Consider the following 25,078-nt stretch of genomic DNA (forward strand, 5'->3'; position numbering starts at 1 on the left):
TATGCTTAAGGAGATGTATTTTTCCTGCCCTGGTTCCTTGCTGACAAAGACACAAACAAAAACCTTTCCCCACAGATTTGAAAATATCTTCTCCCCTTATTGGTCCTTTTGATCAGGTGCCAACCAGGTTATCTGAACTTCTTAACCTTTTACAGGTAAAAGAGGAATTAACCCTTTACAGGGTAAAAGGGATTTTATGCTACCCTTAGCTGTATGTTTATGACAAGGTGCAATTCAAGATTGGTATTGAACTATAAAGCACTACAGTATATGATTTGGGTCCTAGTTTTCCAAGAGGCTCTCTATTTATCACTATGACTATTGAGGTCAGCTGAGGACAGGCCTCAGATTTGAACATTTTGGGGCTGGAGGCAGATTACTCTTCTTGAAGGGCTCATGAGTACTCTTCCTCTAAGCGCAAAATAGCTTGATTTTGTTTCCCTTTAGGGCATTTTGTCAGGTCCACATAGTTACTTAAGCCTTTGCTTGGTGTGTATGTGTGTGGTGGGGAGGCTTGCAGGTGATGCTTATAAGGACCAGCTTGGGGTAAAAGTGTAATTTGTTATGTCTTGACAAATCATGTATATTATTTTAATTTTTATGAACATATGTCCAGAGAATGGGTGGTATATATTTTACACATATAAAAATAAGTAAAATATATCTTGTGGATGTCCTTTCAACCTTTTGCTGTTTTTGAGAATAGAGAGATACGTGAGCCTGTACCTTCTGTGGAGTATTGCAGAATGCAACCCCTTTCTTCTTTAACAGTTTTTGTCTATTTAGTACATATGATACATATATGTGTTTAAATGAAATTAATTAAAAGGAATAGTTTAGCTCTTATGTCTCTAAAAATGTAGATCATCAAAAAATGTGGCTTTTGGAATTCTCTCCCTCTTTAGGTTTATTATTTCTGAGACTATTTTGGACTGTTTGAAAATAAACAGCTTATAATTGTAGATGAAAAATTAAAAATTCTCTATGTGCATTTGTTTTTTCACTTATGGATACTATTTGTTACTGTGGGTTAATGGTCAAAGACTTAAATATTTTTGTTTTGTGAACAAGGTGTTGGTTTACAGTTGATTAAGAAGAAGCTCGCCATTTTTTAAAGGACGTACTAGAACCTTACTTTAAGGAGTTTGAAATATAGAGAGATTTTTAGAAAGTGTCCAAATTGGTGACATTAATGTATTTTTTTTCCTTTTCTTCCTTCCCATTCCCTACTTTAAAGGGACATTATCACTTTAAAACTTTACCCTACTGTCTGAATTTATTTAACATAGCACTGGTACAGATAACTCTTGAGATTACTATAAGGGAAAGACTGAAGAATTTTTTCCTCTATTTTTGCTGTTTATTTACTTTATTCATTGACATGCATTTTGTACGTCATGAGTTTCACTGTTTCCTAGGTATAGTCTGGTATGATCCTCTGTTCTGCTTGAGCCCCTTTATGTTGCAAAGAGGCTCTAAGAGCCCCATATCTAATTAAGGAAGGTTCCCCAATGCTAGCACTGTTGAAGGCAGCTGGAACACTACCTCCAGAGAACCCCTCACAAGCCCTGGCAAAGCTGGGGACGGGAGGGACATGTCAGGGGTAGGGTCACAGCATGAAGTGTTGTGGAGATTGGAGGCCACTGTGGCTCATAAGGCAGTCTGGGGAGGCTGCTGTAACTTAGACAGTCTTCCAGGACTAGCTATAGGTTGCACTGGAGGTCTCTCCAGCCCCCAAAATGGCCCAGGATTGGAGGGCACAAAGGTGGCTTAAAGCCATTATGGCCCCCCTTCCCTGGGCTGCAGATCATGTGCTGCATCTCTTAAGTCAGGAATGTATTCAAAATTTCATGCAAACATGGCCCTTCTTCTATGATTTTTAAAATATAACCTTAGCAAGACATGTTCCAAAAAACAAGGAAAAGTACAAAAATGCCTACATCATCCACGTAAACTGCAAGTCAGATTGTCTGAAAATATAATTTTTTACAATGTACTTTTGGACAGTTACTATTTTCATGGAGAACGTGTAAATTTGGAGAAATAAGTAGTTGTGGATCAGTTCATGGTTCACTCTGAGCAAAGATGCAAGGGAGCAGAGGGGATGTGTGGCATCTCTGTGGCATTCCAGGCTGAGCGTATTGGCTAGGTCCTCCATCTCTGTCAGGCTGCTGGGGAGTGGGCAGAGCCTTGATTCCTCCCCCCTTAAGCCACTCACTAGTTTAGTTACACTGGTGCGTTACAGAGCATATGCTGCGACAATATACTCCTTCCTGGAGCTGTAGGGAGACAGTGAGAGAGATTGACTCAAAGTCACAATCTCCTTCTGAAGCTGTCCCTTACTATGGGCTAGATTGCAAACTGATGATTTAGCTCTGTATTTGTCATTAAACCTTAAAATATTTTCTTTTTTATTTTTCCCCCCAGCATTCGAAAGCTGGCTCTGGGGGAAAGACACAGATAACATGGGATAACCCTAAAGAATTAGAAGCATATATTCAAAAACTACAAGCTGCTGCTGAACGGCTTTCCACTGAAAACAGAAAACTAAGGAAGTGGCATACTAACTTCATTGAAAAGGTATGTTTTAATAATAAAACTGAAATAACATTTTCTGGACCGTGCTTTCTTCCATTTTCACTGATGACAAATTAATAGTACAATATTTAGCACATTTAAACTTCTTTTTTTTACAGGTTGTAGTTCTCATGAACATTGATCTACTGCGGCAGCAGCAGCGTTGGAAGGATGGACTACAGGAACTTAGAACTGGTTTCGCCAGCCTTGAGTCACAGGCATGGTTTCATTATTGTATTGTAGGCTATGAAGTAATTTTAAATGGAATTTTCAGTAACGAAGAATTAATAATAAAAATGCAAAGGTGAACTACAAAGCTTTTGTTCCAAAAATCTATGATCCCAAGGCAGCATAGGATATATGTGTAGACTTCAAATTTAGACGTGCATTTACTTTTTAAATCAGTGGTCTCCAACCTTTTTACACCCAAGATCACTTTTTGAATTTAAGGACAACCCAGGATCTACTCCGCCCCTTCCCTGAGGCCCCGCCCCTTCCCCAAAGCCCCGCCCCACTCACTCCATCCCCCCCTTTCTCTGTCACTCGCTCTCCCCCACCCTCACTCACTTTCACTGGGCTAGGGTAGGGGTTTGGGATGGGGTGTGGGCTCTGGGTTGGGGCCGAGGGGTTTGTAGTGTGGGAGGGGGCTCTGGGCTGAGCCTGGGGCAGGGGGTTGGGGTACAGGAGGGGGTGAGGGGTATAAGCTCCGGGAGGGAGTTTGGGTGCAGGAGGGGGCTCCGGAGTGGGGCAGTGTTGGGGTGCAGGAGGGGGTACAGGGTGCTGGCTCTGGGAGTGGGATCAGGGCTGGGGGTTGGGGTGTGGCCTCTCGCCGGGCAGCACTTACTCCAGCGGCTCCCAGTCAGTGGTGCAGTGTGGCTGCCACTAAGGCAGGCTCCCTGCCTACCTTGGCCCCACACCACTCCTGGAAAGCGCCAACGCGCCCCTGCGGCCCCTGGGAGTGGGCAGGCAGTACATGGATCCGTGCGCTGCCCCTCTCTGCAAGCACCGCCCCCGCAGCTCCCATTCGCCACTACTTCCCATTCCCCGCCAATGGGAGCTGTGGGGGCGGTGCTTACAGGTAGGAGCAGTGTGCGGAGGTGCGGAGGGAAACCCCTGCCTCTCCTCCCTTCCCGCCCGCGGGGCCGTGCTGACTGCTTCTGGGAGTGGCATGGGGCCGGGGCAGGCCAGGAGCCTGTCTTAGCGGCAGCCCCACTGCGCAGCCAGATATCGTGATCGACTGGGAGATCCTTCAGGATCGACCAGTCGATCACAATTGACCGGTTGGTGACCACTGTTTTAAATAATGATGAGGTTTTTTTTCCCTTCCTTACCTGCCAAGTACTAATTACACAGTACTATATTTTAACAATAAGAGTTGGTGACACTGCTATTACATACGACAAAGCAAGGAATGCTCTTTTGAGATACCATTTAAGTCAATGGGAGTTTTTCTATTGACATCAGCAGTTATGGGATTATACCCTTAAATGATTGTGCACAATGGGGTTCTGGCATCTAGATGTTACCATAATACTAGTAAATAATTAAAATAATCAGAAAGTTCTGGTGACCTCAGCTGCACTAGAGTTCCTCCAGGATATTTAATGGGGGTCCTAAAACCAAACATCATAACAGGATAATGGTGTGACAGGCATATCAGACTCCCCAACTGAGTATCACATGTCAAAATTAATCAGATTGATAGATTAGACAAGCCTTTGGCAGCCTTTTTAGTTGCCATTACCTCCAAAAGACAGGTTTTGAAATTAGTTCAATTATCTATACAAGAGCCAAACTGCTGTTGTCATGAGAAAATGTCTCACCGCTCCAGAAACCTTTCTGCCCTAGGTAAATTCTTCTTTCCACCGTCCCTGGGAAATAGTTTTCCCATCATTTGTTCCAAACGTTGGCACTCTCTTGGAAAGGTTGTGGCATAAATGGGAATTGCTAGAGCTCTAAAGCATACAGAGTATACACACCAATTTCCCCTGTTCATCTTATTCCATTCAAAATGGCAGGGTCTTAGGCCTGGTCTACACTTACCCCCCAATTCGAACTAAGGTACGCAACTTCAGCTACGTGAATAACGTAGCTGAAGTCGACATACCTTAGTTCGAACTTACCGCGGTTCAGACGCGGTCCACACACGGCAGGCAGGCTCCCCCGTCGACTCCGCGGTACTCCTCTCGTTGAGCTGGAGTACCGCAGTCGACGGCGAGCACTTCCTGGTTCGATTTATCGCGTCCAGACCAGACGCGATAAATCGAACCCGGAACTTCGATTGCCAGCCGTCGAACTACCGCGGTAGTGTAGACCTGGCCTTAGGGCCTCTATGGAAGCAAGATGTTAAAATCCTGTACCAGTTGACATGCTGTGCATTTGGGAAACCATTCATGAAGAGAATTGGGATTCCCTTTACAAGGTACTTAATTGCATTGTGAGAAGAAATAGTCTGAGCCTCATCCAAGGAAGATTTGCAAAGTGGGTTTCCATTCCTCTGCAGAACCATCCTTTAGTAGAAAGGTGCTGCAAATAATTCCTTAAATTACAAAGCTTTTGTATCATGTGGGGGAACTTCCATTTCTGCTTATTATTATGCTGTAATAATAATTACAATTCTGCTTTGTTCTCTCCTTCCACTTCTGAGAATTACTGTTCACTACTTCCCATTTATTATGTATGAGGAGAGTAGCTATGCAGCAGAATGAGACATTTCTTATCTGATAATGTTCTTCCGGTTAACAACTCTCCTCATTCACCCCACCCTGGTAGTCTGGTAAATGACCAGAATGCAATTTGTAACATGTGAACATTTTTCTCTAAAGAGGGACTTAAACACAATTGCCTCCTTAAGGTTACCTTATACCATTTTAAATTGGTTTCTTAATTGATGGAGTGTTTCTAGAGCTTTGGAAGAACTCTTCTGGGGGGCCTTAGTTCAAGGGCTGGGCTCAGACCTGGAGACTCCAGCAACAACATTAGACTGTCTGAATTCCACAGGTGAGAGGAATAATCCATTTGTGATGAATGAGGAGAGAAACTGCTAACAGAAAAAGAATGATCAGTTAAGAAATTTATCATTCCTTTTGTCCTTTGAAAATTTGCTGCAGTAGTGTAATTGGTTTACAAAGTAACTTTTTACTGACTTTGAACTACATGTTATAGCTGTAGACTTCCTCACAGTGCAATACAACAGATTCCAGTAAAATTCTCTTTAATCACTCCTGCTAATGTGCTTTCATCCTGTAGAGACTGTCTTCAGTGACTAATGTCCTTGCTTTGAGAGACAAGATCTAAAATGTATTTATTAAGTTATAAGAAATCACACAGGATTTTCAAAAACAGGTACCTAAAGATAGGCTTCTAAATCATAGGAACATAGGTATTTTCATACCAGATCAGACCTCTGGCTCATCTAGTCCAGTATCCTGTCTCCAACTGTGGCCAGTACCAGATGCTTCAGAGGAAGGTGCGGGCACTCCACAATAGACAGATGTGGGACAATCTGCTTCCATAAAAACCTCATCCTAACATGTAATAGAGTTTGTCTTAAGCCCTGAAGCATGAGATATTTTTATCCCTAACAACTCTTTGTTTGCACTAAGTGTTATAACACTTTTTCTTATTATCCATATAAACATCTAGTCCCTCTTTGAATCTTACTAAGTTCCTGGGCTCAGTGACATCTTGTGGCACTAGTGCCACAGTCTCATCATGCACTGAGGAAAGATATGTAAATTAAATAAATGTTATTACATTTTAGGGTTTCCTTCCTCGTGATATGAAAGCATGGAGACAGCACTGGAATCATCAACTCTATAAAGCTCTGGAGCATCAATATCAAATGGGTTTGGAGGCACTCAATGAGAATCTACCGGAAATAAATATTGATTTAACTTATAAGTAAGATATTTTTTCCTACTGTTAAAATATTGTAGCTGGAAATTGTCTAAAATATTAATTTTTATATGGTTTGTTTCACTTTCTAGACAAGGAAGATTACAATTCAAACCCCCTTTTGAAGAAGTACGAGCTAGATACTACAGAGAAATGAAGAGATTCATCTCCATTCCAAATCAGTTTAGAGGAGTGAGTGAAACAGAAGAGGAGTCCATCTTCACTATTATGACTGAAAGAAATGCACGTGGATTTCTGACTACTTTCAATAAAGCAGAGGATTTGTTCAGAAGACTGGCAGAAGTTTCAAACCAATTTAAGGTTTGTACGGTATTTTGATTGAGTCAGACTTTTTGTTTTAGACCTAATTACAATTATTTTTAGGGATGAATCATTTTAGAAGAAGTGGAGCATTGATTTTTGTTAGTCTCTGTCGTAGGTGCTGGAACTGCACCCCCTGGCTTGAAGTAGTTTCCATTATATACAGGGTTCACAATGTCGTTCAATCGCTCTCAGCACTCCCAATATAAAAATTGTTCCAGCACCCCGGTCTCTGAACATTCTGCTCCTGATTAAGCAAAGCACTTAACATATGCTTAATTTTAAGCATATGAGTAAGTCCATCCCTAGTTAACAAAACCCTTAAGCACATGCCTACCTTGAAGCATATTTGTAGTTCCTGTTGAAATCTTAATATTGTAAGAGACCGTCACCCCTTGTTCAAGGTTTGTTTTACAGTATCATTAAAAAGTGTGGCCATGTTATACCAGTCTATGCCTTCTAATTTGAGCACTGACTAATGTAAAATATCTTTGTGTGAAGAAGAGAACCTCCAGTTATTATCGTTAAAATGATTGAGTTGAAAGGGTGATAGATTAAGAACATAAAAATAGATTACTCTTTTTATTAATATTAACGTCAAGTAATGCTTCATAATCTTAACATTTTACTTATTTTTTTCATAATCAAATACAATATTGAAAAGGAATGGATTATAATTGGGCAAGTAGATATGGAAACTCTGGTGGAAAAACATCTTTCTAGTGAACAAGATTGGGAAAAAAACTTTAAAGCATTAAAAGGGAAAGGGAAAGAAGTGGAACGCCTTCCAAGGTACAGTTTACCTAAACATTTTTGTGTGTGAACAATGGACGCTTTCACTGGCCAATCACTGTAGTGTAAATAGTGTAATAGAAATACACATTCTATATGAAAAAAATCAGGCAGAATTTCAGCACTGCTTTTTAACGTCTGTGTACCTTAATACTTTTTTTAACTCCTCGTTCTCCAGATTAGTGTTACAGAACTTTATGACTTTGAGTCCAATCCAACTCCCATTGAAATCAATTGAAAGACTCCCATTGACTTCATGGGAATTGAGTCAGGCCCTTATAGATTAAGGCCTGATCAAACACATACAGTAGGCATAGTGCTTGCAGCTCTTAACAGTTGAATTGACTAAGTACTGTTCCAGTTAATAAGTACTTGGGACCTTTAGGGCCTGATGTTGCAAACACTTATGCTCATGAGTAATTCATGCCTAAATATTTGTAGGATTGGGCCCTGAGGCCTTGATCCCACATTGAGATATGCCAGTGTGGACCCTTGTACCTGTGAATTCCCATCCACATGGATGTCAGTGCACTGCCAGAGTGCAGAAGTCTGGGTTAGCAGATACTGTTGCAGGATCAAGATCTAAAGCTCCAAACCTGCCAGTACTTAAGTATGTACTTTACTTTATTCATGTGTAGTAGATCCTTTGACTTTAGTGACACTATTCATGTGTAAAGTTAAGTACATGCAGGGTCAGGGTCTTAGCTGGTAATTGCTTCCAGTAAAACTGTATATATAGTGATTGTAGTATTTGAACATAATTACATATACACACATTAAGCCACATTTATTTGTGCACTTCTATATGAACAATTTTCTGAGTAAAATATTAAACTGAAAATATTAAAGATAATTTATAAAGTATTGAACTGACAGTTTTTAAAGTTTATTATATAATATTTATCATAATGAGCATATTGCCTCTACACTTTTCACTTTTTCTTTTATATTTTGGAATCTTTCTTATTGAATCTTGAAGCACCATCAAGATAGATTGTTTAATTGTTAATTGCAATCCTGTGAAGACTGTGATTGATGATCTTATTCAGAAGCTTTATGATGTTCTTGTTCTATCTTTAAGAAAGTCCATACAAGGTAAATAATTTTGAGATACAGTGGTGGCTGTTTGGTGGGTTTTTTTTTTTTTTTTTGCTTTTGCTTTTGTTGTGTTTGTTACATATAGTAATCTTTTTATTTAAAAAAAAACTTTTATCCTTGGGAATACTGAAGTGCCAAAGTTATTTTGGAGCAAAAGTAGTATGTTTTTAGTTTTCCATTAAGGGCCTGATACAAAACCATTCAAGTCAATGTTTGTCTTTTCCATTGACTTCTTTGGGCTTTGGATAAGATGCTGTAAACTTAATTTGGCCAAAACTATGCTAGAAATAATCACATCTATATTAAATTTCTTGTGTATTCCTCTTCTAGAAAAGATTTCTTGAAAGTTTGAGAGTAGTTGAGGATAGGGAATGGACAGAACTCCTGCTCCATCCTTACAATGGTACAGGGGAATGGTATATGCCAGCAGCAAATTACTGCCCACCGTGGAGCAAGAGGGATGGGAGAGGGAACTGTGTCTCGAAGGGATATCTTTGAGGCACAGTGTCTAATGATGTTGCTCTTAGAGACAGTGCTGCTTACACATCACCAAATGCGGAGTACTGTGCCTTAAGGCACAATCTAGCCCAGGGGTTCTCATAACAAATTTTTTGGTGGCCTCAGGGTCCAGTCACCAACCAAATTCAACACCAACTTGGTGGCCACTCTGACAATTTTATATTTATATACCTAATTTTATATTTATATACCTAATTAACTTTAGGAAAAACAAATAAATATGCACATACATGTGTCCAAATCATTGTAATTTATTTATGTAGGATTTTTTGTTTTTATTTGCAGACTCAATAATAAAAATGTACAATTGTCTCTATTCTTTGCTGCACCTGAACAGAATAGAAACACAAATAAGGTGCTTTGCACGCTCTTGTCTTTTTTGTTGTTTCTTTTGCTTTTTTGGTTGCTTTTTAAAAACGACTTGCTAGCTAGTAAGTCTCCTTCTGTGAAAAGTGATACTTGTATGTTAACATCACTTTTCACAGCCTCCCAGCTAGCTACTAAGTCTGCTGTGAAAAGTGATATTAACAAATACAAATACCCCTTTTTACAGCAGGTTTACTCAGCCCTGGAAGGCCAGGGACAAATTAAGTCCTGGATGGGGAGGTAGACAACATGAGCCTGGGGAAATGGGGGCAGGGAGTTGCACCCAGGGGATGGAAGCCTGAAGCCCCATGCCTGGGGGATGGAGCTCAAAAGCCCCAGGGCTAAAGCATGACCCCAGCACCTCTGGAAAGGTGGGGAATTCATTGGGCTGCCTGCTTCTCCAGTGTTTGTCTCTCCAGACGGGGCCTCGGTCAGAGGGGCCACTGCTTAGCCCCCCAGTCACCGCCAGAGGCTGTGGCTGAAAGAAAAGCCCCTGGTGGCTGCATGTGGCTGCAGTGGCCGCATTTGAGAAACACTGATCTAGCCCATAAGTGTTGGGATTTATAAACTCTGCAATACCGACATAATGAAGTCTGTATTCCGATTGCCAGAGTATCATCGAGCGGTTAGGTTGTCCACAGCGACAGGCTGCAGTCTTTGTAGTTTGCAGTGACACAGACTGGCATAGCCTATTAGCCCTGCTTGGACAGTTTTATTTTTTTAAAACAATAATAGGCTTAGTTTCCAATTATTCCACCCTGACTCATATTGAGTAGCACCTCACTGTGGGCAAAATTGTATCCTTTAGACACGACTATAAGTAAAGGGTGCTACATAAACTACACTACCCCAGCAGTACGCCTCTACTGGCAGCAAATTACATGACAGCTTAGCCATGTTGGCTGCTGTGTTTTGGAGGCAGAGCCAAGTCTCTGCCCATCTCCCACTCCTTCCTTCCCACCTGCTCTGGGAGAGCAAGGAGTATGTGACTGGACCCATAGTCTAGGTACCTGTGCAGAGGTAATTCTTATTCCCCCTTATTGCCCTGTTATCAATCTATCTATGGTGTTTATATGACTTTTATTGATTTAATATCTGGAAAAACAACGAGGAGTCCTTGTGGCACCTTAGAGACTAACACATTTATTTGGGCATAAGTATCCTCACAACAGCTCTGTGAGGTAGGGAAGTGCTATTGTCCCCATTTTATGGTTGGAAAACTGGAGTACAGAGTAAGTGGAATAGGGAATTAAGCCTGGGTCTCCACGGTCCGCGGTTAATCCTGTAACAACTGGACCATCTTTCATGTAGTCCAAGTGACTGTCTTGCACACATATTTATCTGATTTTAAGACTGATATCATGGATATTTTTATTTGTAATAAATTTGTTTTCCAATATTCTTTACATAGCTCATCTACATGATATTTCATCATTTCTTACTGATGCCATGGAAGCATTAATAGTTAGGCCCCAGACTGTAGATGAAATTGGAGAAGATAACTTAAAGTATGGAAATTTACAAGAAAAAAAAGCAGAGGTAGGATTTTATTTGATCATAGTCAGGAAAATATCTAGGCAAAAAGTTTAGTCATGTTTTAGTATGCCTGAGCAAAATACTTTTCAAAGTATTATTAGTAGAGTTTGTTACAACATTTTGTTGTTGTTGCTTTTAATGTTTTTCTTGCTTCTTCCTTGTGTTTTCTGCCATTTACTGTACTATTTGTTATACTGATTCATAACACCAAACCTTACTAACACAGCAAATTCAAAACCAGAGTGGTTTCCCAGGATCTTTAGACTATGATGATAACATTTGGCTTCTATTAAAATGGGGGAGGGGAAGATCCTTTGATTAAATTTTAGCTTCATCTTTAAAAATCCCTGCTTCTTTAATATGATGCATATTTAGGCCAGGTACCAATGGAAAGCCTAGTGGCAGCTGAGTTTTCTTCTGCAGACCACACTTATGCAGGGAATGAACTCACCAGGAAGGTACCAAGTTGCTGAGAGTAAGAGAGAGAGCAAGTGAACTATATTGCAGGGTGTTGCTACTTAAAAAAGAACTTTTAAAAAAAAATGATGGGAGGATCACCTCCCGTTTACATTTGCTACTACATCTAAGAACGTTGGATAAATTTGATTCTGCTGAAGTGATTGTCAGTGAATTAATTACAAATATTTACACTGAATTGTCATTATTAGTCTTCAATACCAAACACTTGATTGCAATGAATGGGCACTTCACCCTTCTCTTACAGCTATTATTTCAGTCACTTTGTCTCCATACTCAGTAAGATAATACTGTATTGGTTTAACTTTGTTGTAACAACTAGAAATATGTGCGTATGCGTGTGTGTGTGTGTGTGTATGTATATATTTTTTCAAATGAATGCTTAAATTCTGTAGAAATTGTTTTGTGGAGGTGGTGGATATTGGAGGGAATTAAGCCTCCATAAATCCACAGAGCAATACTGTGCCGGAGTCTCAGTACCTGTTGTCTTCACCCCATTGTGAAAAGAATGCACACAAAACAGGGCATTTTGGGACATATTCTTTAATGTCTTCTTTTACTTCAATTTTTCTGACTTTTGTAGTGTTACTTACTCATAATTTTTGTAGTGATTTTTAACTGATTGGGCTTTTTTAGTGTATGAAAAAATAATCTCTGAAACAATCAGGTGACCTAATTTTTCTCCTTATTTTCAGACTCTAAATGCATTCTTCTTCTAATATATCAATAGATTTTCCATTTGTTCTCAACTTCTCTCCTCCTGCTTGCTGTTTTCATATATATATATATATTTTTTTTTTAAAGCTTTGATCCACGTGAGTGGATGCCTGTGCCTGTGAGTAGTCCAATTGACTGATTTGGTGTAAGCCTTCACTTGTATTTCACACATTTCAGGATCAAGAGCCCCTATAATTGCTCTGTATTGTCTCCCATGTTTGCCTTTGTATAGTTTTACTTTGATAAATATTAAAATAATTAAATATAAATATGAAAATATATACATATTCTTGATTAATGACCATTGTGTCTTTATTTAAATGTCTGCATAAAAATGCCACATTTTATTGAAATTCTTTCATACATGTATAAAATATCTTTTCAACTTTAGATTTTTCTCCAGTTTCAAGAAGCTGAAGATAAAAACAAGCTTTTGCGGACCGTGGCTGGTGGGGGTTTAGACACAATCAGCAACCTGAGAGCTATGTGGGATAAATTTGAATTAATGATGGAAAGTCATCAGCTTATGATTAAGGAACAGGTGAGAATGAAGGTTTAGTAATTCACTCAAATGCACTGATCTCATTTTGAATTAGTTAGAAGACATTTTTTTCTCCTGGATTAAAAAACCCCCTGAAGATATAGCAGTTTAGTATTGGCACCAACGTTAATGGTGTGAATGAGAGCCTTTGTAGAAAGAACATCTAAACTATTGGAAAGATTACTAGCATCAGCTGATACTGCTGTAGGCCCCGATCTTGAAATGACTCTGAGCCCCTACAAAGTACCAGTGAAGTCAGCTAGGGTACTGTGCAGGTGCAGGAGCTCACTCTAGAATCACGACTATGTTTCACCTCATGTATTTCTTTTTATTAACTGAAATGAAAAGAATATAGTAGTTTAAAAATGAACATTTGTCAACTTTACAATGTTATTACAAATGTTATTAAAATTGTTGCATAATATTTTTAATTTTTCTGAAAATGCATGCTAAATATTATGTCCACAATCCTGCAACGGACAACATGCAGGTGAATTGCTGGGGCTCAATGAAGCCAATGCAGCCACAGTACTTTTCCTGTGTGCTGCTGATTCCATGATCATCACCCATATTTTGAACCTGTAGATAGTTTAAAAAATGATAGTTATTGTCTATTTATTACCACTAAGACCTGTAATAAAAGATGTGGGTATAAGGAAAAACTGTTTATCAGACCAAGGTAGCTGACAAACCAGTGAGGAGCAGATGTAAATATTATATGTAACTACAGTGGATATAAAATTATATAATATAAGATCAGGAAATGCATATCCATACCAGATTCTCTTAAATTTTGAAATATTTTAAGGGGAAGAGTAAAAAAATAGTACTCCATTTTGAAAACAAGTGGAAAGGTTGTTGGTTTTTTTATCTTGATTAGATATAACTTTGTAGATATGAATTACTGAAGGAATACATTTTATTTTTTTAAACTCGTTTGTAGATTGAAGTGATGAAAGGAAATGTGATGTCACGTGTTAATGTGTATCTTCAAGAACTAGAAAAGTTTAAAGCTCGCTGGGATCAGCTAAAGCCCAGCGATGATATCATCGAAACAGGTCATCAGGATATGCTTGAGAAAAGTGCTCAGACCATAAAGGAAAAGAAAATTGAGTTTGATGAACTTGAAGCCACAAAGAAAAAACTGATGTATGTGTATTTGTTTGTATATAGCACATTATTTTATAGATGTTCTGCAGTAAATCATGCAGCAGCAGCTTTTTGGTGGGTCAGAAAATATGAACTAATAGTTAACTAAATATGAACACAACAGATAATTTAATAAATCCTATTTTAATTGTATTTCAATGTATAGTTTAATCTTCAGGGACTTACTTCATTGTTTTATATAACTTGACTCTTCTGAACTGACACTTGTGAAGTGGAAGTTCTGAAAATCTGTTAGGCTTTGAAACACCTGAATTTATGCACTAAATGGCTGGTGATTCTATATAGGATACTACTTATAGAGAAACACAATTAAAGATAATTTATTTTTTCCTTTATGTTTTTGGGAGACAAATTAGTACTCTTTTCTTAATACAAAGGAATGGAAAAAAAGAAGAAAGCTGTGAATGCTAGGGAAGGCTATTGCATATGATAATTGTCTCTTATGCTACTTTTTTTTCTGCTTGGGGAATGCAACATAATGTGTTCTGCTGGACAGTGAAGTCAATGGACTTACTCACATTGGTAAAGTTAAGCATGTATGCCAGCATGTCCAGGATCATAGCATCAATATTCAATATTATAACAATGCAATGATCTTTTTATTCAGTGAGGACTGCCATCATTTTGAATTAGAAGAGCCTGATTTCTCTTTGGCAAATGCTGTATGTAGAGATATTGAGAGCTGTGCAGAAGTATGGGCACTATATGAAGAATTTCATCAAGGTTTTCAGGAAAAAGCCAAAGAAGACTGGATTACTTTTAGGTCTGATTTTGTTTTTAAACTTTTATGCATGATTATTGGTTATTGCAGTACTGTGTTATTGTGCTCTTTTTAAAATTTAATTTTTGTATAGGAGTAAGACTTACTTGTTTGAGGAATTCTTGTTGAACTGGCATGACAAGCTTAGGAAGATGGAAGAACACACTGTAATGACTGTGAAGTTGCAAAAAGAAGTGGACAAATACAAAGTAAGATCCTCATTATACAAGGGGAAATCAAAGCAAAATGCTTTCTGGTATTACTGGGTAATATGCTTCACTCTTATATTTACATGGAGGTCTGTTTGTGTATTAAAGTGAGCCTTAAGGATATTTTGTGCTCAAAGTATCAAATCATTCATTTCAAAGTACATTTGAGCTTCTTTCAGTGAACAGGACAATCATTACGGTTTTTTCTCAATTTGTTTGAGACACATTTAGTAATAAACCAACCTTAATGGCATAATACCAAATACTAAAATTAGTGTATTGAAAATACAAAGTAGATCTCAATTTAAACAGATTTATTTTCAATACATAGTAGGAAAATATATTTTTGTTATGTTTTGACAGTACATGACAGTAGGACTGAACAGATATAGTTATTGTAAAAACTTGGTATATTCCAATTTGCATTATTCCCTTAGATGACACTTCCTGTCCTGAAATATGTTAGAGGAGAACATCTGTCTCCAGATCATTGGCTGGACCTCTTTCGTCTTCTTGGTCTCCCTAGAGGCACTAGTCTAGAGAATTTGTTGTTTGGAGATCTACTCAAAGTGTCAGATGTAATTGTAGAAAAAGCAGCAGCACTTAAGGTATGAATTATTTCACAAGTAATGCTATTAATTTTTTATACCATATGTTCTATATGTTTTTATTCCTTTTTGGAAACTGAAGTTGTGTATTTTTCTAATAAAGCTGTTTTCCTCTGCTCATTTATATGTTTTCTATTATATAAGTAGTAATTTTTTGTGTGTTTTATATTTTAAAATAGGATTTGAATAGTCGGGCACAAGGTGAAGTCACAATCAGAGAGGCCTTACGTGAACTTGAGCTCTGGGGTGTTGGAGCAGTCTTCACATTAACAGATTATGAAGACAGCCAGAGCAGGACTATCAAACTAATTAAAGACTGGAAAGACATAGTTAACCAGGTTGGAGATAATCGCTGTCTTCTTCAGTCCCTAAAGGACTCTCCATATTACAAAGGCTTTGAGGATAAAGTGTCTATCTGGGAAAAAAAACTTGCTGAGCTGGATGAGTACTTGCAGAATTTAAACCAGATTCAAAGGAAGTGGGTGTATCTGGAACCCATTTTTGGTCGTGGAGCTCTACCCAAAGAGCAGGCACGCTTTAACAGAGTTGATGAAGACTTCAGGTCAGTGTTATTAAACACAACTTTATTTTGTATAACGTCCTTCGCACAGCTGTAAGCCAAGATTCAAAGTGAATTGATACAAAACAAACAGGATGTACAGGGAGATGAAGGCATGCATAAGGATTTCAGCAAAGGTTGCATTCAGGCAATGATATAGAAAGAATTAGTGTTGCAAAAGAGATGATTGATGAGAAGATTTATTGATATGGGATATGTGGAAAGAGAAGGAAGGTTCTGAGTCAAGTATGATGGCCAGGGTTATGAACAATGCAGGCAAATAGAAGGTCTTATTTGAGAAAGGAAGTAGAGGAGATGTTGAATTTTGAAAAAATATTTCATGCCGAAGAAAAGCACTTCTCTTTCCAAAAAAATTACACTGAAGGAATTTGAGATGAAACAACTTTACTTGATCAAGACATGCAGAGAGGATTATCATGGAGTAGATTTTAGAGGTGTCCAAAGATACACAGAACTGAGTTTCTTTAGATATGGTAGTTGAGCTTAAAAATAGAGCTGAAATGACAGAGATGGAGGCTCTTAGAAGAAAAAATGGTCAAAATTTTAACTTAATGGAACTTCTTGGATAGAGGGGTCTTGATGTAAAGGAAGAGTCATGATCAGAAACAGTATGATAGGTATAATAAGAGGAGAATCATGACAGATCTAGCTAATGTTTAACTGGAAGAAATTTGACATAAATGTTGCAATTTTTATATTCAGATATTGACTGCTGAATATTACTTATCTGTGTCTTGAGTTTTAATCAGATGTTTAAAAGAGATATATTGGACAAAATGCAGTGGTAGATTTACAAACAATTAAGGTTATATTTTTTTAAAGATCCATAATGATAGATATCAAGAGGGACAATAGAATAACATCACTGAATGCTCGGACAGGAATGAGGAATGCGTTGATTACCCTACTTGACCAGCTTCAGAGATGTCAAAAATCCTTGAATGAATTTCTGGAGGTACAACTGCTTATCTTAATATATAATTTTATAAAAAGGCAATACTTCAGTGCTTAAAACAACAATTCTTTTTTTTTTTTAAACAGGAAAAGCGTTCAGCATTCCCTAGATTCTATTTCATTGGAGATGATGATTTATTAGAAATCTTGGGACAGTCCACTAATCCTTCAGTGATTCAGTCTCACCTTAAGAAACTTTTTGCTGGTAAACTAAATTAGTATTTTCATAATACATTAGTCATCATTTGTAAAATGTACTTATTCAGAAGTACAGTCATTTGACGCTGAAGAGCCTATTCTAGAAATTATTTCTTTACTTTCTGTTACCATAACATAGAAAAGGAAAGGAAAATGTTTTTGATATTTCACCATTTATTTGGCAAAAAAAGAAAAAAATATTTCAAAATATCTCTGACTTTTGAGGGACTTTTTATGTTCATCTACTTAATTATCATAAATATTGTATTACGTATACAAAAAGAATTGATTTAACTTTTTTGACTATTTCCCAAGTAACTGCTCTATCAAGAAACAAATGTTTAAGAATTCTACAGTAAATCATCTAGATTGTATTTAATCACTTGCTGAGCTTAATTAAAGAGATATTGTTATTTTCTGATTAACAGGCATTAATAGTGTCGGCTTTGATGGGGACTTTAAAAACATAATTGCAATGAAATCTTTAGAGGGAGAAGTTGTGCCTTTTAAAAATAAAATTCTTCTCTCAAATGATGTTGAGGTAAGGGAACCAGGTTCAAATGCATTACCAGCAATTGTGGTAAATATGTTTGCTATGTGATTTGTGATTTTTTTTCTTCCCTCTATATTTTATTTGCCAGGTTTGGTTAAATCGTTTGGCTTTGGAGATGAAGGACACATTGAAACAATTATTGCTTGACTGTGTTACTGCTGGAAGACGTTCACAAGGTTCAATTGATCCATCACTCTTTCCTTCCCAGGTAGTGAGTGATACAGTCTCATCTTGATTTAGTCTCAGCATTGAAATATAAGTAACTGAATTTCTGAATGATCCTAAGGACAGGTCTGCTTGGGAAATATATACGGACTTAAAAAAACAGTTGATTTGCTGTATGCCTTGATTTTAGGTAGATAGAAATTACTCAGAATGTGCAATGTTATAAGCATCTGTAGAATAGAACTCTTTGCTCACTTGGGAGATTGATTCAGTGCCCATTTAAATAAATGAGAGTCTTTCCACTGATTTCAATTGATGTTGAATCAGGTCCCTGGCTAATCAGTGATGCAGAAACTGTTTCCTGCTATTGATTCAAAACAGCATTATTAGACTAGTTTCTGAAGTTCATGCATAACTTGGGTAGAAAATGCTAGTGAAAGAGAATGTACTAATGACAGGTTGAAGAAAAATATAATATAAATACTAGCTAACACTATTAATTTGAATTTATATTGCTTGAACCAATCCTGACTTAATAAATATTTGCAAATAATATATACAGTTTTTTAAAATGTAAAAATCATAGACACAGTGAGTTATTATCAATATGACCCTAAGAATGTATATTCATTCAGACTAACCTTTTGTAATGATTTAGGCCGTGATCCTGCTGACTGATATGTGTGGGCAGATCCTTGTGTCCATGTGAAACCCCGTTGATGTTAGTGGGGTCCATGTGCGTGCAGCGAGCTGCCTATGTGGGCTTTTTAGTTGAAATAAATCTTCCCTTCATCTGTGTATACCACTGCAATCTACTGCCTTCCTTCATCATGCTGAGAGTATGGGAGTGCTGTGCACCACAGTCTGACCCTCTCCTTATGTCATCGATGTTTAACTTTTCCTGCTTTACCTGAATCACATGGCCAAAGCAAAGAGTGGAATTTTGATGAGAAGAGAATTCCTATTCTGTTTAACTTATGGAAGTGGAACCCGTAGTTCAGCATGTGTTATGTGTGAATCCATTACAGCTCATGTTTCTCAAATGCGGCCACTGTAGCCTCATGCAGCCATCAGGGGCTTTTCTTGCGGCCACAGCCTCCTAGACTGTGATGGGGTTGGGGAGGGAAAGTAGCACCCCCTCCCCTTTCCTGTTGCTCCTGGATGCACTGCCTTGGTGTTGGTTGCTGGGGCCACCAGCAGGAGTTTGGCCCTGCCTCTCTCTGGAGTCACCTGGGGCACAACGCTGTAGGACCAGGTAGCCAGTCAGTTCCCCACCTTCCCAGGGACAGTGGGGCTCAGGCTCTGGGCTTCAGCCCTGGCGTAGCAGGGCAGCAGGCTCAGGGCACAGGGCTTCAGGCTCCAGCCCCCCATTGCCTATCCCAGCCCCTCACCTCCATCTCCCCTGGCCCCCATTGCCTCTCCTGACTCTCTATCCAGGGCTTAATTTGTTCCCAGGCTTGGCAGGGCTAAGTAAGTCTGCTGTGAAAAGTGATACCTGTATGTTTGTTAATATCACTTTTCACAACAGACTTACTAGCTAGCAATAAAGAAATTACAATGATTTGGACGTGTATCTGTACATATTTATTTGGCTTTCCTAAAGCTAATTAAGTATTTTAGGAAAAAGTGTGAGTGGCCACCAGCAAGAATTGGTGGCCTCACTCTGAGGCCACCAAAAAATTTGTCCTGAGAACCCCCATGCTTTTAGTCGAGGAAGTGCCTGGTTTAATACCAAGTTTTGGCCAAGATGTTGATTCTCTATTCTTCTGATTATTACTAAGCTCCTCACTCTGAGCATGTGTTTCAGAGGGCATTGAAATTTGGTGTGAATAAGGGGAGAATATTGTACTGGCAGTGAGTAGCTCTCTTTCACCTCTGGCATATTTTTCGGAAGTGGAATCGAAGGGAAGGAAGGAAAGAGATAGACACACCGATTTACAAAGTATTAGTGAAATTGGTGAAACAAATCCACATTTCTTCCTATTCATGAACAGTTGTTCTTCAGTACTGTGGAGATATTGCACCTAAGGGAATAGCTATACTAAATTATTTTGCAGCTGTTTGTTACATTTTAGTAAGTTTTTAAATACAATTATATTTGCTCCGGGGGCACCTTTAGAGTAACTGTTTTTTTTAAAGGGATAGTTTAGTATTGGCATGATAAAATTTAATACACTAAAATAATTTATTTAAACAGTAAGCATTCATGAGAATTTATAAATGAGTTGAAAATCTTTTGTCCCTCATGGTTACCTATTTCTAAAACTTTACTTTACTCTTTCTGTCAATAGATTCTTTCCTTGGCAGAACAAATTCAGTTCACTGAAGATGTTGAAACTGCTATCAAAGAACATAACCTGCATCAGATAGAGTTAGAACTTATGGCTAAACTGGAACATTATACCAGCATAGATACTAGTATGGAAGATCCAGGGAGAGTAGGTATGAAAAATGATCATAAGTGTATAATTCCTTAAAATAAATTTAAAGTGCTAAGCAATCCAATCCTCTGAGCTAGAAATGATATTGAGTGACCTACCAGTAATGGCCAGGTTGGGGATATTTAATATTTCACAGTGAATGTCCTTTCTTTTCCAGATGTTTATTCTATATTTAACATTATTAGGTAGTCTGAATCTGTTTCCTTTTCAATTTTTATCCACTTCCTTTATCTTGATGTTTTTGTTATTTAATATATTTACTAATAATTTGTCATTACAAAATCTGCTTCTATATTGTTGTCTTCATCTACTGATCTCTAACATTATTTTTCATTGGAACTGGCTAGATACTATTGGATAGACATGGTACCATGGCAACACATTCTCTATAAGTCCAGGTGTTTTTTCCCCCTGGTAATATGATATTTGATTGGATTCTGGAGTTATTTCTTGACTTAAATGTAACATCACAAACCTATAGAACATCAATATGATGTGCAGATTGTAATGTGTACTGTGCATCAATACTTATCCTTGTGCATCTGGTTACTCTGTTGAATTCTAGATTAAAGTTTATTGGCTGTTAAGCTTTTATCTAGTAACTATATCAACCTCTGATTTGTATGTTGATTGCTTTAGTTTTTTAGCTATTTCAAAAGGAGGGTGGATAGCCATCTGTCTTGGATGGTTTAGACCCAACAAATCCTGCATCTTGGTAGGGGGTTAGACTAGATGACCCCCTTATGATTCTATGATTGTAAACAGCAACATAAACTACTTGAAAGTGGCTAAAGGCAATCTTCTTTATGATGTTTTTGTGAATAATTTTATTTATTTACAGAATCTGGAATCCTTGAGCTCAAGCTTAAAGCACTGATTCTTGATATTATTCATAACATCGATGTGGTGAAGCAGGTAAATCAAGCCCAGATTAATAGTGTTGATGACTGGGCTTGGAAGAAACAACTCAGGTTCTATCTGAAAGACCAAAAATGTTACATTCAAATGGTAGATGCTGAACTCCAGTATACCTATGAATATCAGGTATGGGTTTTTTAAATTCTATTTTTGTTGGCTTTTAAATGTGTGTGATGCTCACCTTTCAGTTCCGGGATGCAGCTTTATCTCCATAATTGCTTCCACATGGCTTCCATTTTGTCAGTTGCCATTTTACGATGCTGTTTTGCAGAAAATATTGAAAAGTGGTGTAGTGGTGTTTCTTCAATCTTGAGATGCTTCTTATCTCCAAATACCCATGATACTGAGTTTACTGCTGAATTGGTGGATTTATACGGCTTTTATATTAAAGTGCAGAGCATAGTATGATTCTTACTTTCTCATTTATGCCAATGCTAGGTAAAATGCCAAATATGGACAAAATGGTAACTTGAAAGAAATTTTGAGATGTATTTAAATTGAATAAAATGTTTTATTAACAATATGGAATAAATTATGCTCTTGGATATATGAAGGCAATGTTTGTTGAAGTCTATGAGGGAGAGAATATAGCAGGTGTTTCCCTTTTTTGAGCCTCTATCTGTGGTGCATAAAGGATTGCGTAACACTTCGGGAGTAGTTCTAACAGATTTTAAGAATGTAAATCAAAAAATTGTATGGCCCCAAGTGTAGTCCTCAAACTTGGGCAGCTTGTAATCTGGACTTCTGTGCTTCTGTGTTATCTTCATTATGTCCAAACTGAGTGAAATGCTAACTTATTGACCTTGTTTCTGTGTATTAATCCATACACTCTATCTTTTGTTTCTACAGGGTAATTCTCCGAAACTTGTTTATACACCATTGACAGATAAGTGCTACTTAACTCTTACTCAGGCTATGAAGATGGGCCTCGGAGGAAATCCTTATGGCCCAGCTGGAACTGGAAAAACAGAATCAGTAAAGGCTTTGGGTGGACTTCTTGGAAGACAAGTTTTAGTTTTTAATTGCGATGAGGTGAAGTACTGTACATATTTATATATTTTAGGCAATGAGTATCTATGCAATATGGATTTAAAGAACAATTTAAAACAAAACTTTTAGTGTAATTTAACAGAATTTTTCATTTATAATCAAATAGAAATTTTAGGATCTTTGCAATGGCCTCATAGCGGAACTACGAAGAAAATCTTCATTGATTGATTTAATGGTATTTAACATATAAACAATGTTCTTTTATTTTAAGGGCATTGATGTGAAGTCGATGGGGCGTATTTTTGTTGGTTTGGTGAAGTGTGGTGCCTGGGGATGTTTTGATGAGTTCAATAGGCTGGAGGAGGCAGTATTGTCTGCAGTGTCCATGCAAATTCAGACAATTCAGCATGCTTTGAAGAAGCATAGACCTGTATGCGAACTGCTTGGCAAGGAGGTATAGAACAGCATTTTTTGTTGTTGTTGTTGAAAACTGTTCAAATATTGTCACTAATATCAAGTGTCTTCTAAAAATCCAGTAAACCCTTGTATTATTAACAAGTATACACCTCTACCCCGATATAACGCGACCCGATATAACACGAATTCGGATATAACGCGGTAAAGCAGTGCTCCGGGGGGGCGGGGCTGCGCACTCCGGTGGATCAAAGCAAGTTCGATATAACGCGGTTTCACCTATAACGCGGTAAGATTTTTTGGCTCCCGAGGACAGCGTTATATCGAGGTAGAGGTAGAGGTACCATTTTTAGGTCCAGTATATAAATCTCACATACATAAGGAAGATCTTTGCCCAACATTTCTGATATTATTTTATAGCGAGACAAGGAGGGTAATATCTTTTATTGTACCAACTTCTATTGGTGAGTGAGACAAGCTTTTGAGTTACACAGAGCTCTTCCTCAGGTCTGGGAAAGGTACTTAGAGTGTCACAGCTAAATACAAGGTTGAACAGATAGATTAGCATAAGTAGTTAACACATATTCTAAGGCAGGGTTTCTCAACCTGTGTGTCTGGACCCAAAATTGGGTCGCTAGAATGTTTCAAAGAGTTGCGTGGCAGCTTCTGTGGCTCCTGTCTGACAGGGCTGGGTGGGCTCCCCTCCCTGCTCCAAGCACTGCAATCTCTGGGGTCCCAGCACCACTCAGGTTTGGCCCAGCCGCCATGAGGATGGAAGTCCGGGTAGGCCAAATTTGTGTGAATGGCATTGCAATCGCATGAGCTGGGTCACAACTCCACTCACACAACTTTGGTCCAGTCAAGGGACGGGACCAAACCTGAGCAGTGCTGCAACCCCAGAGAGCCAAGGTCAGTCAGCTCCACAGCACAGGAGCTGCAGGAGCTGCCACTGTGGGCTGAGTGTGGGCAGGATCCAACCGAAATCACCCAAGGCAGGGCCGTAACCAGAGTGGGGCAGTCACCCAGAGTGCAAAGCCATGGGGGTGGCTCAGGTCAGCCCTGCGCGGCAGGGCTTGGTGAGGCCAGCCCGGCATGGCAGCGCTCATAGAGGGAGCACCACCTCCACCCTCTGACTCATCTTAGCGGGCCACCCAGCCTGTTTGGATTGGGAAGCACACCCAAGAAACCTGGGTGGGGGGCACGTGACCCCATGTGATTCTCCCCCTTCCCCCACGTTCCGCCTCTGGTAGGGGGCGCAAATATGCTTGCTTGCCCCGGGCACTAAAATGCCTAGTTATGTCTGTGTCCCAGGGCCTCCATTTATTGGGTCATGACAGGCCATAAGCATTTACAAATGGATCCTGAGTCCAAAAAGGTTGAGAACCACTGTTCTAAAGGATCATTAAAGGTGAAGTGCCTGTTAACACCCCTGTAATCATAGGATAAATTATTGTAATAAGCCATGAATCCAGTGTCTTTATTAAGACTATGATTTTTATGTCTATCAAAGTTATGAATTTAAGCTCCCAGGCTTGTCTTTTGAAAGTGTTGTGCAGGTTTCTTTTGAGAATGAGGACGGACAGGTCAGATATAGAGTGAATGCTTTATGAAGTCTGGGTTGTAGTTGTTTATACACCATACACAAACAAACAACTACAACCCAGACTCGATGGGAACCCCATCCTGAAAGAAATCTTTCCTGAATCCCCTCTTCTGGCCTTCAAACAACCTCCCAGCCTCTCCAACCTCATCATCAGAAGCAAGCTTCTCATAGACCAGGACACACCAACTCACACCAGACCCTGCCAGAACAACAGATGCAAAACCTGCAGACATATCTCCACTTCTACAATGATCAACAACCCACACAGCACACCTTTCAAGATCCCTGGGTCCTACACATGCCTCATCCAGTGCACTAAATGCCCCAATAACAACTCTGGGTGGAAACAGACAATCACTACGCTCTCAAATGAACTCACATAGGAAAATGATAAAAAGACAAAATACCATATCACTTGTGGGGAAGCACAATTTCACAAAGCGATCACTCTATATCTGACCTATCAGTCCTCATCCTCAAAAGAAACCTGCACACCACCATTAAAAATGAGTCTGGGAACTTCGATTCATAACTTTGCTAGACACTAAAAATCATGGTTTTAATAAAGACACTAGATTCATGGCTTATTACAACAGTTTGTAACCCACTAACCCTCCTTTTTGTTCTATGACTACAGGGATGTTAACGGGCCATTTCACCTTGAATGACCCCTT

General features: G+C 38.6%; 1 protein-coding gene across 1 annotated transcript in view; it reads left to right on the forward strand.

The window, feature by feature from the left end:
• DYNC2H1 (dynein cytoplasmic 2 heavy chain 1) overlaps positions 1 to 25,078 on the forward strand; it is a 367,402-nt gene that overhangs the window by 24,137 nt on the left and 318,187 nt on the right. The window contains exons 14-34 of the mRNA XM_029911951.1: positions 2,428 to 2,580; positions 2,697 to 2,795; positions 6,341 to 6,480; positions 6,567 to 6,795; positions 7,460 to 7,587; positions 8,567 to 8,682; positions 10,982 to 11,109; positions 12,692 to 12,841; positions 13,785 to 13,990; positions 14,619 to 14,774; positions 14,866 to 14,980; positions 15,418 to 15,588; positions 15,768 to 16,150; positions 16,991 to 17,123; positions 17,210 to 17,327; positions 17,749 to 17,861; positions 17,962 to 18,081; positions 20,330 to 20,480; positions 21,321 to 21,523; positions 22,247 to 22,429; positions 22,659 to 22,841. Of these exons, the coding sequence (XP_029767811.1) occupies positions 2,428 to 2,580; positions 2,697 to 2,795; positions 6,341 to 6,480; positions 6,567 to 6,795; positions 7,460 to 7,587; positions 8,567 to 8,682; positions 10,982 to 11,109; positions 12,692 to 12,841; positions 13,785 to 13,990; positions 14,619 to 14,774; positions 14,866 to 14,980; positions 15,418 to 15,588; positions 15,768 to 16,150; positions 16,991 to 17,123; positions 17,210 to 17,327; positions 17,749 to 17,861; positions 17,962 to 18,081; positions 20,330 to 20,480; positions 21,321 to 21,523; positions 22,247 to 22,429; positions 22,659 to 22,841 (3,378 nt within the window). The remainder of the gene's footprint in view (positions 1 to 2,427; positions 2,581 to 2,696; positions 2,796 to 6,340; positions 6,481 to 6,566; positions 6,796 to 7,459; positions 7,588 to 8,566; positions 8,683 to 10,981; positions 11,110 to 12,691; positions 12,842 to 13,784; positions 13,991 to 14,618; positions 14,775 to 14,865; positions 14,981 to 15,417; positions 15,589 to 15,767; positions 16,151 to 16,990; positions 17,124 to 17,209; positions 17,328 to 17,748; positions 17,862 to 17,961; positions 18,082 to 20,329; positions 20,481 to 21,320; positions 21,524 to 22,246; positions 22,430 to 22,658; positions 22,842 to 25,078) is intronic.

Source organism: Terrapene carolina, unplaced genomic scaffold, assembly GCF_002925995.2.
Source record: "Terrapene carolina triunguis isolate 2854851 unplaced genomic scaffold, T_m_triunguis-2.0 Scaffold138, whole genome shotgun sequence".
NCBI classification, from domain to species: Eukaryota; Metazoa; Chordata; order Testudines; family Emydidae; genus Terrapene; species Terrapene triunguis.